General features: G+C 47.9%; 1 protein-coding gene across 6 annotated transcripts in view; it reads right to left on the reverse strand.

Moving 5' to 3' along the window:
• Nucleotides 1-23,565, reverse strand: part of ATP2B4 (ATPase plasma membrane Ca2+ transporting 4) — a 142,394-nt gene that overhangs the window by 58,144 nt on the left and 60,685 nt on the right. For all 6 annotated transcript variants that reach the window (XM_038748689.1, XM_038748694.1, XM_038748690.1 and 3 more), the window contains exon 2: nucleotides 8,272-8,873. In XM_038748689.1, the coding sequence (XP_038604617.1) occupies nucleotides 8,272-8,467 (196 nt within the window). In that variant the 5' untranslated portion in view covers nucleotides 8,468-8,873. The remainder of the gene's footprint in view (nucleotides 1-8,271; nucleotides 8,874-23,565) is intronic.

A 23,565-nucleotide genomic window follows, 5' to 3' on the forward strand; every position in this document is an offset into this window, starting at 1 on the left:
AAACGCGGGACATTTGCACACTATTTTGCAGCCCTGGAATGGGGTGCCCGGGATTCTGGATCAACAGGGCACACAGCCAGAGAGGAAGGAGGAATCTTTAAGGAAAGATCTCAATCCAGAAGTTCCTAGTCCCTCTTTACCGCTTGGTACCAAGGAACACCTGGCACAAAATAGCATTTCCCAGAGGCTCCGTCTACTGCCTGTGGGCGCTTCACAGCATTCATTCATTCATTCAATCGCATTTATTGAGCGCTTACTGTGTGCAGAGCACTGTACTAGGCGCTTGGGAAGTACAAGTTGGCAACCTATAGAGACGGTCCCTACCCAACAGTTGGCTCACAGTCAAGAAGGGGGAGACAGAGAACAAAACATATTAACAAAATAAAATAAATAGAATAGATATGTGCAAGTAAAATAGAGTAATAAATAGCAGAGGGTAGTGAGAACATAGGCCGGACATCAAGGGCGCTAATCCCCTAAACAAAAAGTGTGGGGGCCGGAGAGGGGGCAAAAAACCCCCCCAGAGATTTCTGGAACATCACCTCCATTCACACAATAAGCCAGTGTCCCCTTCACCTTCAAGAGCTTAGTACAGTACTATGCACACAGTAAGCGCTCAATACGAATGATGATGAAGACTTCCAGTCATCATCATCTTCAGTAGTATTTGTGCGCTTACTGTGTGCAGAGCACTGTACTAAGCGCTTGGAACGATGCAATGGTACCAATGTTCTCTGCCCAAAGTAGAGAAGCAGCGTGGCTCAGTGGAAAAAGCATGGGCTTTGAAGTCAGAGGTCATGGGTTCGAATTCCGGCTCCACCACTTGTCAACTGTGTGACTTTGGGCAAGTCACTTAACTTCTCTGGGCCTCAGTTCCCTCATCTGTAAAATGGGGATGAAGACTGTGAGCCCCACGGGGGACAACCTGATCACCTTGTAAATTCCCCAGCGCTTAGAACAGTGCTCTGCACATAGTAAGTGCTTAATAAATGTCATTATTATTATTATTATGGGGATTAAGATTGTGAGCCCCAAGTGGGATAACCTGATCGCCTTGTATCCCCCCAACGCTTAGAACTGTGCTTTGCACATAGTAAGCGCTTAACAAATACCATCATCGTTATTATTATTAGTAGTAGTAATAATTATGGTATTTGTTAAGTGCTTACTATGTGCCAGGCACTTTACTAAGCGCTGGGGTAGATACAAGCAAATCAGGCGGGACATGGTCCCTGTCCCATGTTGGGCTCACAGTCTCAATCCCCATTTTACAGATGAGGGAAATGAGGCAGAGAGAAAAGTAAGGTCACACAGCAGACAAGTAGCAGAGTCGGCATTAGAACCCATGACCACCTGATTCTCCGAAGGTCTATTCACCATGTCATGTCGCTTCCCTACTACACGATGCTCCTTCCCTTGACAGTTACAGCCTAGAGGACTAACTCTAACTCCATAACTATGGTTACAGACACCGGCATGCTAGGAGTATCCTTTAAAGACCTGCTACTCCTGGAAGGAAAAAGCCCAGATTTCACTGCCACGGGCCTGGGTCCCGCCAAGGCAGAGAGCACGCATTTTCTCAAGTGCTCAATACGTTCGAAAAATAACTTTACAACTGCTGCGACTTCAGGATATTCACCTTGCGCCTCAAGGCCCTTGGTCTGAGACCCTCCCCACCCCTCTGCTTAACGGTGAAGAAAATTCTTCCTCAACATTTCACAGATCTGCCCGTTCGTCTCAGGCCTTCGGTTTAAGGCCGGTGCAAACCTCAAGCCACCCCCCTTAAGGATTCTAACCTCCCTGTTGGCCTCTCTGTTTCCAATCTCAAAGTCAACGGTCTCGAAGTCATCCTTCTGAAATGCCGACTGGATCACGTAATAATCCAATCCAGAGAAGCAGCGTGGCTTAGTGGAAAGAGCACGGGCTCAGGAGTCAGAGGTCACGGGTTCTAATCTCCTCTCCACCACTTGTCAGCTGACTTTGGGCAAGTCACTTAGCTGCTCTGGGCCTCAGTTACCTCATCTGGAAAATGGGGATTAAGACTGTGAGCCCCACGTGGGACAACCTGATAACCGTGTATCTACCCCAGTGCGTAGAACAGTTCTTGGCACATAGTAAGCGCTTAACAAATACCATCATCATCATCATAATAAAGATGGCATTTGTTAAGAGCTTACTACGTACCAAGCACTGTTCTAAGTGCCCTATCACTCCCCTCTAAAATCTACAGTGGCTTATATGTATGTTTGTATGTACTTATTACTCTATTTACTTATTTTATTTGTACATATTTATTCTATTTATTTTAGTTAATATGTTTTGTTTTGTTGTCTGTCTCCCCCTTCTAGACTGTGAGCCCCACATGGGACAACCTGATAACCTTGTATCTACCCCAGCGCGTAGAACAGTGCTTGGCACATAGTAAGCGCTTAACAAATACCACCATCATCATAATAATAACGATGGCATTTGTTAAGGGCTTACTACGTACCAAGCACTGTTCTAAGTGCCTTATCACTCCCCTCTAAAATCTACAGTGGCTCATATGTATGTTTGTATGTACTTATTACTCTATTTACTTATTTTATTTGTACATATTTATTCTATGTATTTTAGTTAATATGTTTTGTTGTCTGTCTCCCCCTTCTAGACTGTGAGCCGGCTGTTGGGTAGGGACCGTCTCTATATGTTGCCAACCTGTACTTCCCAAGTGCTTAGTACAGTGCTCTGCACACAGTAAGTGCTCAATAAATACGATTTAATGAATGAATGAAAAGTGCTATTGATTCTCTATTTCTAAGATTCTCTTCCTTACCTTCCTGACCCCAGCTCCAGGCTGTCAGCTCGCAAATCCACCTGTTATTTTTCCTGCTTGGAAGGTCATCTTCTTTCTACTTTGTCAACCCACGGCCCCTCTCCTTCAGAGACCTATTAAAAAACCCACCTTCTCCAGCAAGACTGCCTTGATTTCCCCCTCTAGACTGAAAGTTTGTGGTGTGCAGAGAACATGTTCACTAACTCTTAATTGTACTCTCCCAAGCACTTAGTACAGTGCTGTGCACATAGTAAGCGCTCCATAAATACCACTGACGACGACGATTGTCCTCCTAAGTTACCCTAAATTCTACCCTTCTCACAATCACCGTTTCTATCACCCAAATACGATTGAATGAAGAGTGTTGCTTTTGCATTCCTATCTAACGGGCTGGTTTCCCCCTTCGTATGGGAAGTGTGAAAACAGAGATTTTTCTTTTTGCAAATTTACAGTGCCCAGAAAAGAGAATAATAATAGCAACAATGCTGGTATTTGTTAAGCACTTACTATGTGCCAGGCACTGTACTAAGCGCTTGGGAGAGTACAATACTACAGAGTTAACAGAGATGTTCCCTTCCCATGGAGAGTTTACGGTCTAAATGGGGAGACAGAAATTAATATGAATAAGTAATTTATAATGCATAATTTAAAGCTATGTACATAAGTGCTGTGGGATTGAGGGCGGGGTGAATATCAGATGCCCAAAGGTCACATATCCAAATGAACAGACGACGCAGAAGGGAGATGTTTTGTTTTGTTCTCTGTCTCCCCCTTCTAGACTGTGAGCCCACTGTTGGGTAGGGACCGTCTCTATATGTTGTCAACCTGTACTTCCCAAGCGCTTAGTACAGTGCTCTGCACACAGTAAGCGCTCAATAAATATGATTGAATGAATGAAATGAATGGAGACAAGAGGGCTTTATTGGGGAGTGCAGTGCTTGGCACATAGTACGCACTTACCGCAGTTACTATTAGAGCTCCAGAGTCAAATTTTCAATACTCTTGAGGAAGGTTGCTGGCCTATTCCATCAATTGGAACTGTTATGCATGTAAAGCTGTAATTGACTTCTCCTTAAAAGTCCCCGCCTCGGGATCAATATTCTCTCTCCCTCGACAGTCCTCATTCTCTACATTCCCTTCCTACTAAGCACCATCTCATTCCCAAAGGACAGACGGCTTTGAGAGGAGTGGAGGGCTTTATGCTCCTGAGCAACAGCTGAAGAATGAAACAGCAGGTATGAAGTGCTCTAGAGCGGGCTGGGGCGAAACTTTAGGGGACAAAGCAGTTGTGGGAGGCAGAATAACAACAGCTTCCACTCTGAGCTCAATGTGAGACAGGGTCTGTGTCCAACCTGATTAACAACCTGATTAACTCATATTGAGAAGCGGCATGACCTAGTGGAAAAAATCTCAGTCCGAGTGTCAGAGGACCTGGGTTCTAATTCTAGCTCTTCCGTTTCTAGGACCCTGGGAGAGTCACTTTAACTTCTCTGTGGCTTGATTTTCATCTGCCAAAAGGGAATTCAAAACCTGTTCTCTCCCCTACTTAAGACCGTGAACCCCATGAGGGACTGATTATCTCATATGTACACCAGTTCTTAGTACAGTGCTTGGCACAGAGTAAGCGCTTAAATATAATAATAATAATGAAAATCATAGTATTTGTTAAGCACTTTATGGTATTTGCTAAGCATTTACTATATGCCAGGCACTCTAAGCACTGGGGTAGATACAAGGTAATCAGGTCTTCTAGACTGCGAGCCCACTGTTGGGTAGGGACTGTCTCTCTATGTTGCCAACTTGTACTTCCCAAGCGCTTAGTACAGTGCTCTGCATACAGTAAGCGCTCAGTAAATGCAATTGACCCAATCCATGTCCCACAGATGAGGTAACTGAGGCAGAGAATAATAATAATAATAATGAAAATCATAGTATTTGTTAAGCACTTTATGGTATTTGCTAAGCACTTTATGGTATTTGCCAAGCATTTACTATATGCCAGGCACTCTAAGCACTGGGGTAGATACAAGGTAATCAGGTCTTCTAGATTGTGAGCCCACTGTTGGGTAGGGACTGTCTCTATATGTTGCCAACCTGTACTTCCCAAGCGCTTAGTACAGTGCTCTGCACACAGTAAGCACTCAATAAATACGATTGATTGATTGATTGACCCAATCCATGTCCCACAGATGAGGTAACTGAGGAAGAGAATAATAATAATAATAATAATAATAATAATAATAATAATGATGGCATTTGTTAAGCGCTTACTATGTTCTAAGCGCTGGGGGGGATACAAGGTGATCCGGTTGTCCCATGTGGGGCTCACAGTCTTAATGCCCATTTTACAGATGAGGTAACTGAGGCTCAGAGAAGTTAAGTGACTTGCCCAAGGTCACACAGCAGACATGTGGCAGAGCAGGGATTAGAACCCATGATCTCCGACTCCCAAGCCCGCACTCTTTCCAATGAGCTGCGCTGCTTCTCGTAAGTGAAGCGATTTGCCCAAGGTCACAAAAGCAGACCAGTGGTATAGCCGGGACTAGAAGCCAGCTCCTTCCGACTTGCAGGTCCATGCTCTATCTGCTTTTTGTTGCCAGCATTGTGTTAAATGCTGGATTAGATGCAAGATCATGAGATCGTCCACAGGCCCTGTCCCACAGAGGGCTTCTGGTCTAAGGGACTTTCCCAAACCAGCTGTGTGACAGGAGAAGCCGGCCTTTCCCGGCCAATCCGCCGCCCCTGGCTTGATCCTTCATTTTTAAATTTAGCCCGCAATAGCCTCGCAAAGAGTGACAACCAACGGCGCTAAACCATCAGACACCTCGGCCTGGGTCTGTGTGAACAAAAACCGCTTTATATAGCTTCGTCTTCATGGTGAGCACACACCCGTCAGCCTTACATGGCAAAGGCACTTTTCCCCTTCGTCTAGAAGGCCCCCAACCTCCCCATCCCTCACTGCTGCTGTGACTTTAGTTTCCAACCCTCCATTAATCAATTTCCTCGCCGGCTTGAGGCTACGAAGCCCTTCCAAAGCTGACATTCCCCCGGTAGAAAGTCTCTTCTGCTCCGTCTCCAGGTACCTACTTGCAGGGACCGATGAAGCAGAGCAAGGCTCCAGGGCTTGCCTCCCACACGTCAAAAGACTGGGTAGTTTCTTTGAAATGAAACTTCAATACACAGAGAAGTTTTGTGACACTAAGGTTGCGCTGTTGGCTTGGGAAAAGCAACTGTCTGCTGGGCAGATTGTGAGTACGTAGAGGAGTAATCAATGAATGGTATTTATTGAGCGCTTACTATTTGCAGGGCACTGTACCAAGCACTTGGGAGAGTTCAGTACAACAGAATTAGATGCATTCCCTGTCCATAATGAGCTTACTGAGTAGTGATTTCTTAATAATGATAGTAATGATAATGATGGTATTTGTTAAGCGCTTACTATGTGCTAAGCACTGTTCAAAGTGCTGGGGTAGATACAGGTAATCAGGTTGCCCCACATGGGGCTCACGGTTTTAATCCCCATTTTACAGATGAGAAAAAAGGCAAAGAGAATAATAATAATGATGGTATTTGTTAAGCGCTTACTATGTGCTAAGCACTGTTCAAAGTGCTGGGGTAGATCCAAGGTAATCAGTTTGTCCCATGTGGGGCTCACAGTCTTAATCTCCATTTTACAGATGAGAAAAAAGGCAAAGAGAATAATAATGATGGTATTTGTTAAGCACTTACTATGTGCTAAGCACTGTTCAAAGTGCTGGGGTAGATACAAGGTAATCAGTTTGTCCCATGTGGGGCTCACAGTCTTAATCCTCATTTTACAGATAAGAAAAAAGGCAAAGAGAATAATAATAATGGTATTTGTTAAGCGCTTACTATGTGCTAAGCACTGTTCAAAGTGCTGGGGTAGATCCAAAGTAATCGGGTTGTCCCATGTGGGGCTCACAGTCTTAATCCCCATTTTACAGGTGAGGGAACTGAGGCCCAGGGAAGTGAAAGGACCCACAGCAGACAAGCAACGGAGCCAGGATTAGAACCCACGTCCTCTTACTCCCAAGCCCATGCTCTCGCCACTAAGCCATGCTGCATCTCTTAAATGCCTACTGTGTGCAGAGCACTGAACTAAACACTGGGGAAGAATGCACAGTTGGAATTGTGTCTAATTCTCACTCTGTATTTTCTCTTCTTTTTGTAAATCCCCTGGTGTGTCTCCCCGGCCAGACTACGCTCCACGAGGGCAGGGAGTATTTCTGAACTCTATTGTGCTATCCCAAGCATTAAATACAGTGCTCTACACTCAGTAGGAACTCAGTGAATATTACTTAAAGACGTTTCCCTTTCATAATATACTGTCTGGGAGCTCCCTGTCGACCCGGGCATAGAGGTTGGGCGGGTGGAGGGGAGGTGTTGAGTGGTTTCTAATGGCTACAGACCCAGTTGGGTGAGGGTTTAGACCTGTCTGCTCCTCTTCCCAATTCTCTCCCATCAGGTCTATGGCCCGCCAGGGTCCAGCATGTCTCAGTTGATAGAGACCAGGGCTGGGAGTCAAAAGGACCTGGGTTCTAATTTTGGCTCCGCCACATGTCTGCTGTGTGACCTCGGGCAAGTCACTTCACTTCTCTGGGCCTCGGTTACCTCATCTGGAAAACGGGGATTAAGACTGTGAGCCCTTTGTGGGACAGGGACTGTGTCCAATCCAATTACCTGATATCTACCCTTGCGCTTAGTATAGTGCCTAGCACTTAGTAAGCCCTTAGCAAGTGCAACAATTATTATTATTGCTATTATTAGGTCCTGGTCCTGCTGACCAAGTCCAGCATTGGTTGTGACCCCAAGGGCAGGACAGAAGAGGAAGAGGCAGAGGATGAGCCACTGTCATCAGCAAGGGCTGCCCAATGACCATCTCCATTAGAACCACAGAGTGGTTATTCACTGGGTAAGGAAAATATCATCTAGAGAGTTAGAGGGGGCGGTCCACAAATAACACCACCACTAATAATAATGATAATAGTATTCAAGCTCTTAGAGCCAAGAAACACAGTACTGGGTTAGACACAATATAAGCACATCAGACAGAGTCCCCGGCCCACGTGCGGCTCACAGCCTAAGATGAGGGGAGAACAGGTATTGAATCTCCATTTTACAGTTGAGAAAACTGGGGCTCAGAGAAGCTGCGACTTCAAAGTGGGCAAGTGGCAGACCTGGAATTAGAACCCAGGTTCTCCGATGCCCAGGCCCAGCGCTCTTTCCACTGGGCCACTTCTCAAGGGAAGAGAGAGAGAGTGAGAGAGAGAGAGAGAGAGAGGGGTGTGTGTGTGTATAAAGGACAAAGTGACTTTAGGAAAGGCCTGAATGACAATAAAATTGAGCTCAGAGTGAGCTTTGACTGCTACCCTCGTTCCAGCCCTCCTGCTCCCTTCTCCATAGGCCCAGCTCAAGAACCCCTCCAGGGGCCTTACCTTCCACGGGGGAGGTCCTGAGTCTCTTGCAGATGTTGTGTACGGTACCGTAGACTTCGCCGATCCGGGCCACGGCCTCACTGCTGCGCAGCTCCATGAGGGTCCGGAGGTCCAGCAGCGTGCAGCCGAATTCTCCATCGTGACCGCCCTCGGCCACCGAGTTGGCCGGGCCGTGGTCAGCGGCGTTGTTGGCCATGTTGCCCGCTGGACCCAGATCGCGGGTCGTATCCTCCTTCAGCCAGTCGAGCCGGGGCCCCTGGCCGCCTCACCCCCCAGCTCCGGGGCCGGGGGTGTCCCCCCAAATCTGGAGACTCCTTCTCTTCCTCTAAGATGCTCCCTCGGCTGCAGCAGCTGTTGCCCCCAGCTTTCCAGAGGCGATGGGGGAGGAAGAGGAAGAGGAACTGAGGCAAGTTGTCACGGGAATTGGCGTCCCCAAGTGGAGCCCAATGTCCCTAGCCCAGGCCGACTTCCCTGGATCGAGGTGTAAACAGGATGCGCATGTTACCGTGGAAGCAACCTTAGCAACGACCAGCGTGTGTGGCAGAGAGGCGGCAGGAGGAAGAGGAGGAGGAGGGTTCCCTGGATACTGGTGGCAGCTGGAGCTGGGAAGCGGGAATGAAAAAAACAAACAAAACAAAACAAAACAAAACAGTCACTGTGGGACCTGATGGGTACAATCCACTCAGTCTTGGCAAGGACTGGGGCCTGTACTATCCAGATGGGGTCTAGGGAGGGGAAAGTGAGGTTGGGGAGGGCAACCCCAGCACAGAAAGAGAAAGAAGTGTCCCCTCCATCCCCACCCCCAGTATGAGTCTGGGGAACCTTAAATCCTTTGAGTCTCCCGGGGACCCTTTAGCGAAGGGCCGGGGAGGGAAGGACAGGGGGTTTGTAAAGAGGATGGAGAGAAGTGTCAGAGTGGGAACCGTCTCCACTCCTGGCAGAGGCTGAGCCCCTTGGTCTTTCCCCCAAGCCCTGACCAGTTAGCTAGCTCCCTCAGAGTGTCTGTCACCGTCCTTACAGAGATGGCTTGGGAAGGAATGGAATGTCAGAGGGCCCCGGTCTGGTCCACCCCCTCCCTGCCTCCAGGCAGGACTTCTCCCAGCCAAATCATCACCTGCCCTTTCTTCACACCTTCCAAAGGAGGAGAGCTCAGGACTCCTGCGGCTAAAGCTGGCCCTGATCCCAACCCTCCGGCGGGGAATTTGTAGCTTCTCACTTTAATCCCTCCAGTTTCACCTGGTTCTAGTCCTGCCAGGGGAGCTGTCCCAGCCACCTGAAAGGTCATGCAGGGGTGGGGAGGAAGGAGCCCACTCACAGGTAGGGTGGGGGCTCGTGACTGGGGCCTAGTCCTCCAATTATATCCAAATTATTATTATTATGGTATCTGGTAAGGGCTTACTGGGTGCCAAGAACTTTTCTAAGCGCTGGGGTAGACACAAGTTACTCAGGATGGACACAGTCCCTGTCCCACATGGGGTTCACACTCTTATCCCCATTTTACAGATGAGGTAATGAGGCACAGAGAAGATAAGTGACTCTCCCAAGGTCACACAGCAGACATGTGGCAGAGCCGGGATTAAAACCTTCCTTCTGACTTCCAAGCCCATTCATTCATTCATATTTATTGAGCACTTACTATGTGCAGAGCACTGTACTAAGTGCTTGGGAAGTACAAGTTGGCAACATATAGGGACGGTCCCTACCCAACAATGGGCTCACAGTCTAGGAGGGGCACAGACAACAAAACAAAACTCTATCCACTAAGCCACACTACTTCTCCATGATGGAAGTAGGGAGCAACCATCAAATCGAAAGCCAGTCCAGCCCTGCCAATGCCGCCGACATGCATCTAAATCACTGCAGGGATCTTCCCTGTCTCTTTGCCCCCAAAATTGGATTGGGATGCAGAAGGGGAAGAGATGCTGGTTCCACCGGCCACCTATGAAAGGGATGAAGAGGGCTCTTAGCAGTGGGCAGACAATTCAGGGTATCTCAGAGCTCAGGCAGATAAAGCCTCCAAAACGGATGACCCTTCCTCCCCTCACTTTACAAAGTGAGGAAGAAAGTTTAATTCAGCTTTCTCCAGGGCCCTAGTAACAGATTTTGGCTCTTTGGAGCTCTTAGGGAAGTCTGGTGGCAAGAGAACAAGCCTGACAGTCTCAAAGGACCTGGATTTTAACCCTGGTTCTACCATGTGCCTGCTGTGTGACGTTGGACGAGTCACTTGAATTTTCTGTGCTCCTGTTTTCTCATCTGTAAAAAGAGGATTCAATGTCATTTCTCCCTCCTGCTTAGACTGTGAGCCCAGTGTGGGACAGAATCTGCGTCTGATCTGATTATCCTGTATCTACCACATGGCTTAGCATATAGCAAGCACTTAAATTGCATTATTATTAGGACCTTGGACCTGTTTCGAAGAATCTCATCACAGTGTGAGGTTCAACAGGCTGTGCAATGACCTTTCAGGAAAACTTGGATTGTGTCTCCTCTCTAAGACCTGAAGGAAGGCAGAAGGGTCCTCTACTGTAACCAGGGGGCTACCTGCCTCGGGACTAGCATGCTTGCCTCAGTTGCCGCATCCCTCTGGCCCCCCGTCGTTGATTCATTCATTCATATTTATTGAGCACAGCACTGTACTAAGTGCTTGGGACAGTACACTATAACAACACACACATTCCCTGCCCACAGTGAGCATCAGTAACAGGAAATATTCTGGAGAAAAGCAGAGGGCTCCTGCAGCTCTAGAAGATAGAGGGAGTTTCAGCTAAATGTGAGGGAGAGAAGAGAAAATGGGAAGCATCAGGGAAATGACAGAGAGATCCCTGGGAAGAATGGACACACACACACCGCACAGGAAGAACAGAGACACACAAGCAGCATGAGAAAAACAGACACACACACACACACACACACAACACATACAAGTAGTATGGGAAGAAAAGAGAAACACACATACAACCAGCATGGGAAGGACACACGCCACACGGGAAGAACAGAGACACACAAGCAGCATGAGAAAAAACACACACACAACACATAGAAGTAGTATGGGAAGAAAAGAGAAACACACATACAAGCAGCATGGTAAGGACACACACACACACACAACCGCCCCACCCCTCCATGGCCCTAGTGCATAAGCCGAGAATCAGGGGACCTGAGGCAAAATCCCAGCTCCACTTTTTGCCTGCTCTGTGACCTTGGGTTAGTCACCTAACTTTTTTGAGTCTCCATTTCCTCATCCGTAAAATGGGATTTCAATACTTGTTCTTCCTTCCTCAGACTATGAGCCCCAAGTGGGACAGAGACCATGTCTGACCTGCTTATCTTGTATCTTTCCCAGGGCTTAGTACCATTCTTGGCACAAAACCTGCATTTTATTTTTAACGGTATTTGTTATGTGTTTACTAAGTGCTGGGGTAGATACAAGCTAATCAGGTTGGACACAATCATAGCTTGTAAGCCCAGTGTGAGAAGGGATTGTCTCTCTTTATTGCTGAATTGTACTTTCCAAGTGCTTAGTACAGTGCTCTGCACACAGTAAGTGCTCAATAAATATGATTGAATGAATGAATCCATGTCCGGTCATTCATTCTCAGTCTCCTTTGTGGGCTCCTCCTCCCCCTCCCATCCCCTTACTGTAGGGGTTCCTCAAGGATCAGTTCTTGGTCCCCTTCTGTTCTCTATCTACACTCACTCGCTTGGTGACCTCATTCGCTCCCACGGTTTCAAATATCATCTCTACGCTGATGACACCCAAATCTACATCTCTGCCCCTGCTCTCTCTCCCTCCCTTCAGGCTCGGGTCTCCTCCTGCCTTCAGGACATCTCCATCTGGGTGTCTGCCCGCCATCTGAAACTCAATATGTCCAAGACTGAACTCCTTATCTTCCCTTCCAAACCCTGCCCTCTCCCTGAATTTCCCTGACTTTCCCTGTATACAGCACTACCATCCTTCCCGTCTCACAAGTCCACAACCTTGGTGTCATCCTCGACTCTGCTCTTTCGTTCACCCTTCACATCCAATTTGTCACCAAAACCTGCCCGTCTCACCTCCGCAACATCGCCAAGATCCGCCCTTTCCTCTCCATCCAAACCGCTACCTTGCTGGTTCAATCTCTCTTTTTATCCCCACTGGATTATTGCATCAACCTCCTCTCTGATCTCCCATCCTTCTGTCTCTCCCCACTTCAGTCTATACTTCATGCTACTGCCCGGATCATCTTTGTGCAGAAACGCTCTGGGCATGTTACTCCCCTCCTCAAAAATCCCCAGTGGCTGCCTGTCAACCTACGCATCAAACGAAAACTCCTCACTCTCGGCTTCAAGTCTCTCCATCACCTCGCCCCCTCCTACCTCACCTCCCTTCTCTCCTTCTCCAGCCCAGCCCGCACCCTCCGCTCCTCTGCCGCTAACCTCCTCTCCGTGCCTCGTTCTCGCCTGTCCCGCCGTCAACCCCCGGCCCACGTCCTCCCCCTGGCCTGGAATGCCCTCCTTCTGCACATCCGCCAAGCTAGCTCTCTTCCTCCCTTCAAAGCCCTACTGAGAGCTCACCTCCTCCAGGAGACCTTCCCAGACTGAGACCCCTTTTTCTCCTCCTCCTCCCCATCCCCCCCCCCACCTCCTTCTCCTCCCCACAGCACCTGCATATATGTTTGTACAAATTTATTACTCTATTTTACTTGTACATATTTGCTATTCTATTTTGTTAATGATGTGCACCTAGCTTTATTTTTATTTATTCTGGTGACTTGACACCTGTCCACGTGTTTTGTTTTGTTGTCTGTCTTCCCCTTCTAGACGGTGAGTCCGCTGTTGGGTAGGGACCATCTCTATATGTTGCCAACTTGTACTTCCCAAGTACAAGTACAGTGCTCTGCACACAGTAAGCACTCAATAAATATGATTGAATGAATGAGGTTCACAATATCAATCCCTATCTTACAGACTAAGGAACTGAGGCACAGAGAAATTAAGTGACTTGTTCAAGATCACACTAGCAGACAACTGTGGGAGCTGGGATTAGAACCCAGGTCCTTCTGACACCTGGGCCCGTGTTCTACCCACTAGGCCACGCTACTTCTCACGCCATAATTATTTATTATTATTATCATTATTAGGAAAACCTATTCAGAGGCACAGATGAAGTGACCTTCCTAGGGAAGGACAAAGGAGCCTGGAGAAAATGCTTTGGGGCTGAAAAGCTAAAGAATCTGTGAGAGCAAGTTGATTCAAGTGTTCAGCTGTTGCAAGATTTCTCCTCCAGGAGAGGATAGGAGCAGTCTTCTCCCAAGATTTAGCTGCAAGGAAGGGTAGCTGGAGGGAGAATAGGAGTGTAGCACCCCCCTTTTGCCCACAGTCCTGCAGCTGGGCACATCTACATTGCCCACAGAGCTGTCCCTGGCTCATCAATCATTTAGAGGTGAAGACATCATCCTTGACAGAATACAGCCCCAATTAAGCCGATCCCTGCTGATTGGAACTGGGAGCTGGACTGGTAAGGGGATGGCGTGGCGGGGGAGGGAGAGGAGGTGTCTCCCTCCAGAAGATGTGATTTCTCTCAAAGAATGGAGAAGAAAAAGGTGGTTAATTGATAGCCCCATGGTGAAGTCCCTACTTACCTTTCTCTTCAAGAATTACACGGGACAAGGAATATTCTCCCAGCCACCCCTCCTTCCCAACACATGTACTTACTCTCTCTCTCTCTCTCTCTCTCTCTCTCTCACACACACACACACACACACACACACAATCAGCTTGATTTCCCAGCAGGTCCCAAGAAAATGGGAAAAGACAGTTAATTTATTCCCTCTGTCCGTTCACCCCTAGAATGATTCCAATACGGTACTCAGGATGGAGCATTTTGCCAAATGCAACAGCAGTCACAATTTCTAAGCCCCTTTTTGATGAGCTGCCTTAAGGACTACTGAGTGGTCTTTCCCTAAGGCAGATCAGTCCACCCTCCTCTACTCCAGGTTCTCTCCTGAGAGACCTCATATCAGTTGCTGAGGCTCCAGGAGATGATCAGAAGAGTTCTAAGAAGCTACCCACTTATTCGGCGGAACTCTGCCCACCTGAATTTCATAGAACCAGCACCCGTCATAGCTATTCTCTATAACATAGGGAAGTGGCGTGGCTTAGTGTAAAGAGCATCGGCTTGGGAGTCACAACTCGTGGATTCTAATCCCGGCTCCGTCACTTGTCAGCTGTGTGACCTTGGGCAAGTCACTTCACTTCTCTGTATCAGCCTCCTCTCCGATCTCCCATCCTCTTGTCTCTCCCCACTTCAATCCATACTTCACACCGCTGCCCGGATTGTCTTTGTCCAGAAACGCTCTGGGTATGTTACTCCCCTCCTCAAAAAATCTCCGGTGGCTACCAATCAACCTACGCATCAGGCAGAAACTCCTCACCCTTGGCTTCAAGGCTGTCCATCACCTCACCCCCTCCTACCTCATCTCTCTTCTCTCCTTCTCCAGCCCAGCCCGCACCCTCTGCTCCTCTGCCGCTAATCTCCTCACCGTGTCTCGTTCTCGCCTGTCCCGCCGTCAACCCCCGGCCCACGTCATCCCCCTGGCCTGGAATGCCCTCCCTCTACCCATCCGCCAAGCTAGCTCTCTTCCTTCCTTCAAGGCCCTACTGAGAGCTCACCTCCTCCAGGAGGCCTTCCCACACTGAGCCCCCTCCTTCCTCTCCCCCTCCTCCCCCTCTCCATCCCCCCGCCTTACCTCCTTCCCTTCCCCACAGCACCTGTATATATGTATGTTTGTATGTATTACTCTATTTTACTTGTACATATCTATTCTATTTTATTTTGTTAATATGTTTTGTTTTGTTCTCTGTCTCCCCCTTCTAGACTGTGAGCCCACTGTTTGGTAGGGACCATCTCTATATGTTGCCAACTTGGACTTCCCAAGAGCTTAGTACAGTGCTCTGCACACAGTAAGTGCTCAATAAATACGACTCATTGATTGATTCTCTGTACCTCAGTGACCTCATCTGTCAAATGGGGATGAAGCCTGTGAGTCCCACGTGGGACATCCCGATTACCTTGTATCTCCCCCAGAGCTTAGAACAGTGCTTGGCATATAGTAAGCGCTTACAAATACCAACATTATTATTATTATTGACACCCACACCCTAATTATGGGAGTCCTTCAAGGTTCAGTTCTTGGCTCCCTTCTATATTTTTGATGGTACTTGTTAAGCGCTTACTATGTGCCAGGCACTGTTCTAAGCGCTAGGGTAGACACAAGTTAATCAGGTTGGACGCAGTCCACGTAACACTTGGAGTTTACAGTATTAATCCCCATTTTACAGATGAGGTACCTGAAGCACAGAAGTTAAGTGACTTCCCCAAGGTCATACAATGCATAAATGGTAGAGTTGGGATTAGAACTCAGGTCCTTCCGACTCCTAAGCCCATGCTCTATCCACTAGGCAATGCTGTTTCTATTCTCCATCTACACCCACTCTCTTGGAGAACCCATCCACTCCTATAGCTTCAACTACCATCTCTGTGCAGATGATTCCCAAATCTACATCTCCTGCCCTGACCACTCTTTCCTTCATTGCAGTCTCGCATTTCCTCTTAATAATAATAATGACATTTGTTAAGTGCTTACTATGTGCAAAGCACTGTTCTAAGCCCTGGGGGGGGATACAAAGTGATCAGCTTGTCCCGTGTGGGGCTCACAGTCATAATCCCCATTTTACAGATGAGGTAACTGAGGCTCAGAGAAGTTAAGTGACTTGCCCAAGGTCACACAGCAGACACGTGGCAAAGCTGGGATTGGAACCCATGACCTCTAACTCCCAAGCCCGGGCTCTTTCCACTGAGCCACACTGCTGCTTCTCTTGCCTCCGGCACAACTCTACTTGGAAGTCCAACCAAAACCTCAAACTTAACATGTCCAAAACAGAATTCCTCATCCTCCCCAAAACCCTATACACCCCAAGACTTTCCCATCTCTGAAGACACTACCATCCTCCGTCTCATAAACCCGAAACCTTGGCAATATTGGACTCATCTCTTTCATTCAGCCGCAGCATTCAATGTCACCACATCTTGTCAGTTTAGACCTTCACAACAACTCCATAACCTGCCCCTTCTCCAAACTGTTAATACATCGGTCCAGTTCTCCTATTCCTCCATGACTATTGCACCCATCTCTCCACTGACCTCCCTACCTTCTGATTCTCCCCTCTCCAGTCCTAACTTCACTGTTGCCCTGATCACTTTCTTTAAAAAATAAAATAAAAAAGTTCAGTCTACTTCTCTCCGTTCCTCAAAAATCTCCACATCAGAGACTCTTTACCACTGGCTTTAAGGCACTCAGTCAGCTCTCCCCGTCCCACCTTGCTAATCTCCTACTACAACCCAACCCACATACTTTGCTCTTCTAATACCAAGACGACAATCAGTACCACAATCTTGTCCATCTCACCACTGAGCCCTTGCCCACACGATCCCTCTGGCAGTCCCACTCTCCCCACCTTCAAAGCCCTTCACAGCCCTAAAGTTTTCCCGCTTCAGTTGGGGAGTCATGTAGAGAAGGAGCCCTCTCCCCACAACTTGGAGATTGTGACCTCCTCACTAGGGGACCAGAAATGTCCAAATGCCAATGTGGTACAATACCAGTTGGGTTTTTTTTAATGGTATTTGTTAAACACTTACTATTCATTCATTCAATCGTATTTATTGAGTGTTTACTTACTGTGTGCCGAGCACTGTACTAAGTACTTGGGAAGTACAAGTCGGCAACATATAGAGATGGTCCCTACCCAACAACAGGCTCACAATCTAGAAGGGGGAGACAGACAACAAAACATGTAGACAGGTGTCAAAGTCATCAGACCAAATAGAATTAAAACTATATGCACATCATTAACAAAATACAATAGTAAATATGTACAGATAGAGTAATAAATCTGTACAAATATATATACAAGTGTTGTGGGGAGGGGAAAGAGGTAGGGCAGGGGGGATGGGGAGAAGGAGAGGGAAAAGGGGGCTCAGTCCGGGAAGGCCTCTTGAAGGAGGTGAGCTCTCAGTAGGGCTTTGAAGGGAGGAAGAGAGCTAGCTTGGCGGCTGTGCGGAGGGAGGGCATTCCAGGCCAGGGGGAGGACGTGGGCCGGGGGTTGACGGCGGGACAGGCGAGAACGAGGTACAGTGAGGAGGTTAGTGACAGAGTGGAGGGTGTGGGCTGGGCTGGAGAAGGAGAGAAGGGAGATGAGGTAGGAGGGGGCGAGGTGATGGACAGCCTTGAAGCCGAGAGTGAGGAGTTTTTGCTTGATGCGTAGGTTGACAGGCAGCCACTGGGGATTTTTGAGGAGGGGAGTAACATGCCCAGAGCGTTTCTGCACAAAGATGATCCAGGCAGCAGCGTGAAGTATAGACTGAAGTGGGGAGAAACAGGAGGATGGGAGATCAGAGAGGAGGCTGATGCAGTAGTCCAGTCGGGATAGGATGAGAGACTGAACCAGCAAGGTAGCGGTTTGGATGGAGAGGAAAGGGCGGATCTTGGCGATGTTGTGGAGGTGAGACCGGCAGGTTTTGGTGACGGATTGGATGTGTGGGGTGAACGAAAGAGAGGAGTCCAGGATGACACCAACGTTGTATACCAGGCACTGGGGGAGACACAAGCTAATCAGGTTGGACCCCATCCATGTCCTACGTGGGGCTCGCAGTCTTAATCCCCATTTTACAGATGAGTGACCTGAGGCCCAGAGAAGTTAAGTGGCTTCCCCAAGGACACACAGCCGACGTGGCAGAGCAAGGACAAGAAGCCAGGTCTCTCTGATTCCCAGGCCCATGCTCTATCCATCAGGCCACACTGCTTCTGATTTGCTATCAGGACGAAGGTGGAGGATAGTTGTGAAGGCTTCTCAAGCCACCTGTACCCAGGAGCGCTGTTTGCCCGACTGCAGGTCCTCCGCCCACTCATGGTCACCCCACCTTGCTGATATGCCAGTAATCAATCAATTGTATTTATTGAGCACTTACTGTGTGCAGAGCACTGTACTAAGCGCTTGGGAAGTACAAGTCAACAACACATAGAGACAGTCTCTACCCAACAGCGGGCTCACAGTCTAGAAGGGGGAGACAGAACAAAACCAAACATACTAACAAAATAAAATAGAATAGATATGTACAAGATAGAGTAATAAATATGTACAAACATATATACATATATACAGGTGCTGTGGGGAAGGGAAGGAGGTAAGATGGGGGGGATGGAGAGGAAGGAAGGGGCTCAGTCTGGGAAGGCCTCCTGGAGGAGGTGAGCTCTCAGTAGGGCCTGTCTGGCACAGCTCCTGACTCAGGGATCAGCCAAGAGAGAAATAGCATCAGGTGCTCCAAAAGGACCTGTTCCCACAGCATCCCTGGGCCCCGCCTCAAACACCTCAAGTGCCACATCCCCTCAGACACCTTCCATTCAATCTTATTTATTGAGCGCTTACCGTGTGCAGAGCACTGTACTAAGTGCTTGGCAGAGTACAACGTAACAGTAAACAGACCGCAACGAAGCGTACAGTTTAGAGGGGGAGACAGACATTAATATAAATAAATTGCAGATACGTAATAAGTGCTGTGGGGCTGGGAGGGGGGGGAATAAATGAAGGGAGCAAGTCAGGGTGACGCATAAGGGAGATGAAGAAGAGGAAAGGAGGGCTTAGTCAGGGAAGGCCTCTTGGGGGAGATATGCCTTTACTAAGGCTTTGAAGGGGGAGAGAGTAATTTTCTGTTGGATTTGAGGAGGGAGGGCATTGCAGGTAGGTAGGTGGTAGGAAGTGGGCAAGATGTCAGCAGTGAGATAGAAGCAGCGTGGCTCAGCGGAAAGAGCACGGGCTTTGGAGTCAGAGGTCACAGGTTCAAATCCCAGCTCTGCCAATTGTCAGCTGTGTGACTTTGGGCAAGTCACTTAACTTCTCTGGGCCTCATCTCATCTGTAAAATGGGGATTATGATTGTGAGTCCCACGTGGGACAACCTGATCACCTTGTATCCCCCCAGTGCTTAGAACAGTGCTGTGCACATAGTAAGTGCTTAATAAATGCTATTATTATTATTAGAAGAGATAGCAGTATGGTGAGAAGGTTACCATTGGAGGAGTGAAGGGTGCCGGCTAGGTTGTAGTAAGAGAGTAACAACACCTGAAATGCTACATTCCTTCCCTCCCCCACAGTCAAGCCAAGGAGCTGGTCATTCAGGACATTGCTTCCCCCTATGTTCTCCATCTCTCCTGAATCCTGTCTCTATGTGTTGCCGACTTGTACTTCCCAAGCGCTTAGTACACTGCTCTGCACACAGTAAGCGCTCAATAAATACAATTGATGATGATGATGATGACACCAGCTGTGCCAGTCAGGATGTCCCTGGCAGGGTCTTCTCACATCTGTTCCAGTAAGTTCAAGGAGAGTAGGGTTGAATCCAAGCTGTGTGTATCGTTATCCTCATTTTTGAGAAGCAGTGTGGCTCGATGGAAAGAGCCTGGGCTTTGGAGTCAGAGGTCAAGGGTTCAACTCCCAGCTCCGCCACTTGTCAGCTGTGTGACTTTGGGCAAGTCACTTCACTTCTCTGGGCCTCATCTGTAAAATGGGGATTAAGACTTTGAGCCCCCCGTGGGACAACCTGATCACCTTGTAACCTCCGCAGCGCTTAGACCAGTGCTTTGCACATAGTAAGTGCTTAATAAATGCCATCATTTTTATTATTATTTTGCATCCACTGCCACCTCCTATTCTCCCCATGAGTCTCCCTAAACTAGACCCCTTCCTACAGGAGAGGGAGAGAGGAGGAGGGGAGTGGAAAAAGAGAAAGAGACAAAGAAAAAGAGAGAGAGAGAACTTCAGCTGATGCAGTGCTGCAGGCAAACCTGCCCAGAATAATAATAATAACACTCTGCTGTGACACACCTCTCTCTGATCTCCCGCTGGCCACACTCTGGGGGTGTCCACCCCCACTGCCTTTCTTCCCCCAAAATGAGGGATGCAGGGGATCTACCTTTAAGCCTGGGGTCAAGAGAAAAGGAGAAACAATCGGGTACCTGTTTGGTCTCGGCATGGCCAGTGCACCTCAAGGCCAGTGGCCCCTTTCAACATGGGCTGCTACATCAGACAACTGGAAGTAATTTGTTAATTATGGGCATATAGCTTTAATTCTAATTGTTCTGACTATTTTGACACCTGTCTCCATGTTTTGTTTTGTTGTCCGTCTCCCCCTTCTAGACGGTGAGCCCGTTGCTGGGCAGGGACCGTCTCTATATGTTGCTGACTTGTACTTCCCAAGCACTTAGTACAGCGCTTTGCACACCGTAAGCACTCAATAAATACAACTGAATGAATAATAATAATAATGGCATTTATTAAGCACTTACTATGTGCAAAGCACTGTTCTAAGCGCTGGGGAGGTTACAAGGTGATCATCATCATCATCATCAGTCGTATTTATTGAGTGCTTACTGTGTGCAGAACACTGTACTAAGTGCTTGGGAAGTACAAGTTGGCAACATATAGAGACAGTCCCTACCCAATAGTGGGCTCACAGTCTAAAAGGGAGAGACAGAGAACAAAACCATACTAACAAAATAAAATAAAGTGATCAAGTTGTCCCACATCGGGGCTCACAGTCTTAATCCCCATTTTACAGATGAGGTAACTGAGGCACAGAGAAGTCAAGTGCCTTGGCCAAAGTCACACAGCTGACAATTGGTGGAGCCGGGATGAATGAATGAATGAATAATAATAATTGTGGTATTTGTTAAACACTTACTGTGTGTCAGGCACTGTACCAAGCACTGGGGTGGATATGATCAAATCGGATTGGACGCAGTCCCTGTCCCACATTGAGCTCACAGTCTCAATCCCCATTTTACAGATGGCACAGAAGTGAAGTGACTTGCCCAAGGTCACAAAGCAGAAAAGTGGTGGGGCTGGAATAAGAACCCACGACCTTCTAACTCCCAGGCCCGAGCTCTATCCACTATACCCTGCTAAATTTCTGCCCTCCATCATCATCATCATCAATCATATTTATTGAGCGCTTACTGTGTGCAGAGCACTGTACTAAGTGCTTGGGAAGTCCAAATTGGCAACATATAGAGACAGTCCCTACACAACAGTGGGCTCACAGCCTGAAAGGGGGAGACAGAGAACAAAACCAAACATACTAACAAAATAAAATAAATAGAATAGATATGTACAAGTAAAATAAATAAATAGAGTAATAAATATGTGCAAACAGTACATATGATCATCCAGTGATCATGAGAAGCAGTGTGGCTCAGTGGAAAGAGCCCGGGCTTTGGAGTCAGAGGTCATGGGTTCAAACCCCAGCTCCGCCAATTGTCAGCTGTGTGACTTTGGGCGAGTCAGCTTCTCTGTGCCTCAGTGACCTCATCTGTAAAATGGGGATTAAGACTATGAACCCCCCGAGGGACAACCTGATCACCTTGTAACCTCCCCAGCGCTTTGAACAGTGCTTTGCACATAGTAAGTGCTTAATAAATGCCATCATTATTATTATTATCCTTTCCCGCTGCTGGTTTGACTGTCAAGCAGGGGCTGACCTCCCCCTTCCCACCAAACTGCAGCATTTCCCTTCTAGCGCAAGTTCCTTAGACTGCTACCTCCAACTCTAGGGCCTACATGGCTTAGTGGAAACAGCCCGGGCTTGGGAGTCAGGAGTCGTGGGTTCTAATCCCTGCTCCGCCACTTGTCAGCTGTGTGACTTTGGTCAACTCACTTAACTTCTCTGGGCCTCAGTTCCCTCATCTGGAAAATGGGGATTAAGACTGTGAGCCCCATATGGGACAACCTGATCACCTTGTATCCCCCCCAGTGCTTAGAACAGTGCTTGGCACATAGTAAGTGCTTAAATGCCATCATTATTGTCCTGGCTCCACCATTCGTCAGCTGTGTGACTTTGGACAAGTCACTTCACTTCTCTGTGCCTCAGTTCCCTCATCTGGAAAATGGGGATTAAGACTGTGAGCCCCATGTGGGACAACCTGATCACCTTGTATCCCCCCAGTGCTTAGAACAGTGCTTGGCACATAGTAAGTGCTTTACAAATGCCATCACTACTACCCCGGATCCGCCACTTGTCAGCTGTGTGACTTTGGGCAAATCATTTAACTTCTCTGTGCCTCAGTTCCCTCACCTGGAAAATGGGGATGAAGACTGTTGAGCCCCATGTGGGACAACCTAATTACCTTGCATCTACCCCAGAGCTTAGAACAGTGCTTGGCACATAGTAAGCACTTAGAACAGTGCTTGGCACATAGTAAGCGCTTAATAAATGCCATTATTATTATAGTAAGTGCTTTACAAATGCCATCACTATTATGCCGGATCCGCCACTTGTCAGCTGTGTGACTTTGGGCAAATCATTTAACTTTTCTGTGCCTCAGTTCCCTCACCTGGAAAATGGGGATGAAGACTGTGAGCCCCATGTGGGACAACCTAATTACCTTGTATCTACCCCAACGCTTAGAACAGTGCTTGGTACATAGTAAGCACTTAAACAGTGCTCAGCGCTTAGAACAGTGCTTTGCACATAGTAAGCGCTTAATAAATGCCATTATTATTATAAGTGCTTTACAAATACCATCACTATTATGCCAGATCCGCCACTTGTCAGCTGTGTGACTTTGGGCAAATCATTTAACTTCTCTGTGCCTCAGTTCCCTCACCTGGGAAATGGGGATGAAGACTGTGAGCCCCATGTGGGACAACCTAATTACCTTGTATCTACCCCAGCGCTTAGAACAGTGCTTGGCACATAGTAAGTGCTTTACAAATGCCATCACTATTGTCCCGGATCCGCCACTTGTCAGCTGTGTGACTTTGGGCAAACCACTTCACTTCTCTGTGCCTCAGTTCCCTCACCTGGAAAATGGGGATGAAGACCGTGAGCCCCGTGTGGGACAACCTAATTACCTCGTATCTACCCCAGTGCTTAGAACAGTGCTTGGCACATAGTAAGTGCTTTACAAATGCCATCATTATTGTCCCGGATCCGCCACTTGTCAGCTGTGTGACTTTGGGCAAATCACTTCACTTCTCTGTGCCTCAGTTCCCTCACCTGGAAAATGGGGATGAAGACCGTGAGCCCCGTGTGGGACAACCTAATTACCTTGTATCTACCCCAGCGCTTAGAACAGTGCTTGGCACATGGTAAGTGCTTAACAAATACCAGCATTATTATTAAAAATCCTGGCAGGGGTGGGAAGCACGTGGAATCCCGTTCGGCTTCCCAGTTCAGGAGGCTAAATCCTGGCCGGGATTTGGT

The sequence above is a fragment of the Tachyglossus aculeatus genome, chromosome 7 (assembly GCF_015852505.1).
Source record: "Tachyglossus aculeatus isolate mTacAcu1 chromosome 7, mTacAcu1.pri, whole genome shotgun sequence".
NCBI lineage: Eukaryota > Metazoa > Chordata > Mammalia > Monotremata > Tachyglossidae > Tachyglossus > Tachyglossus aculeatus.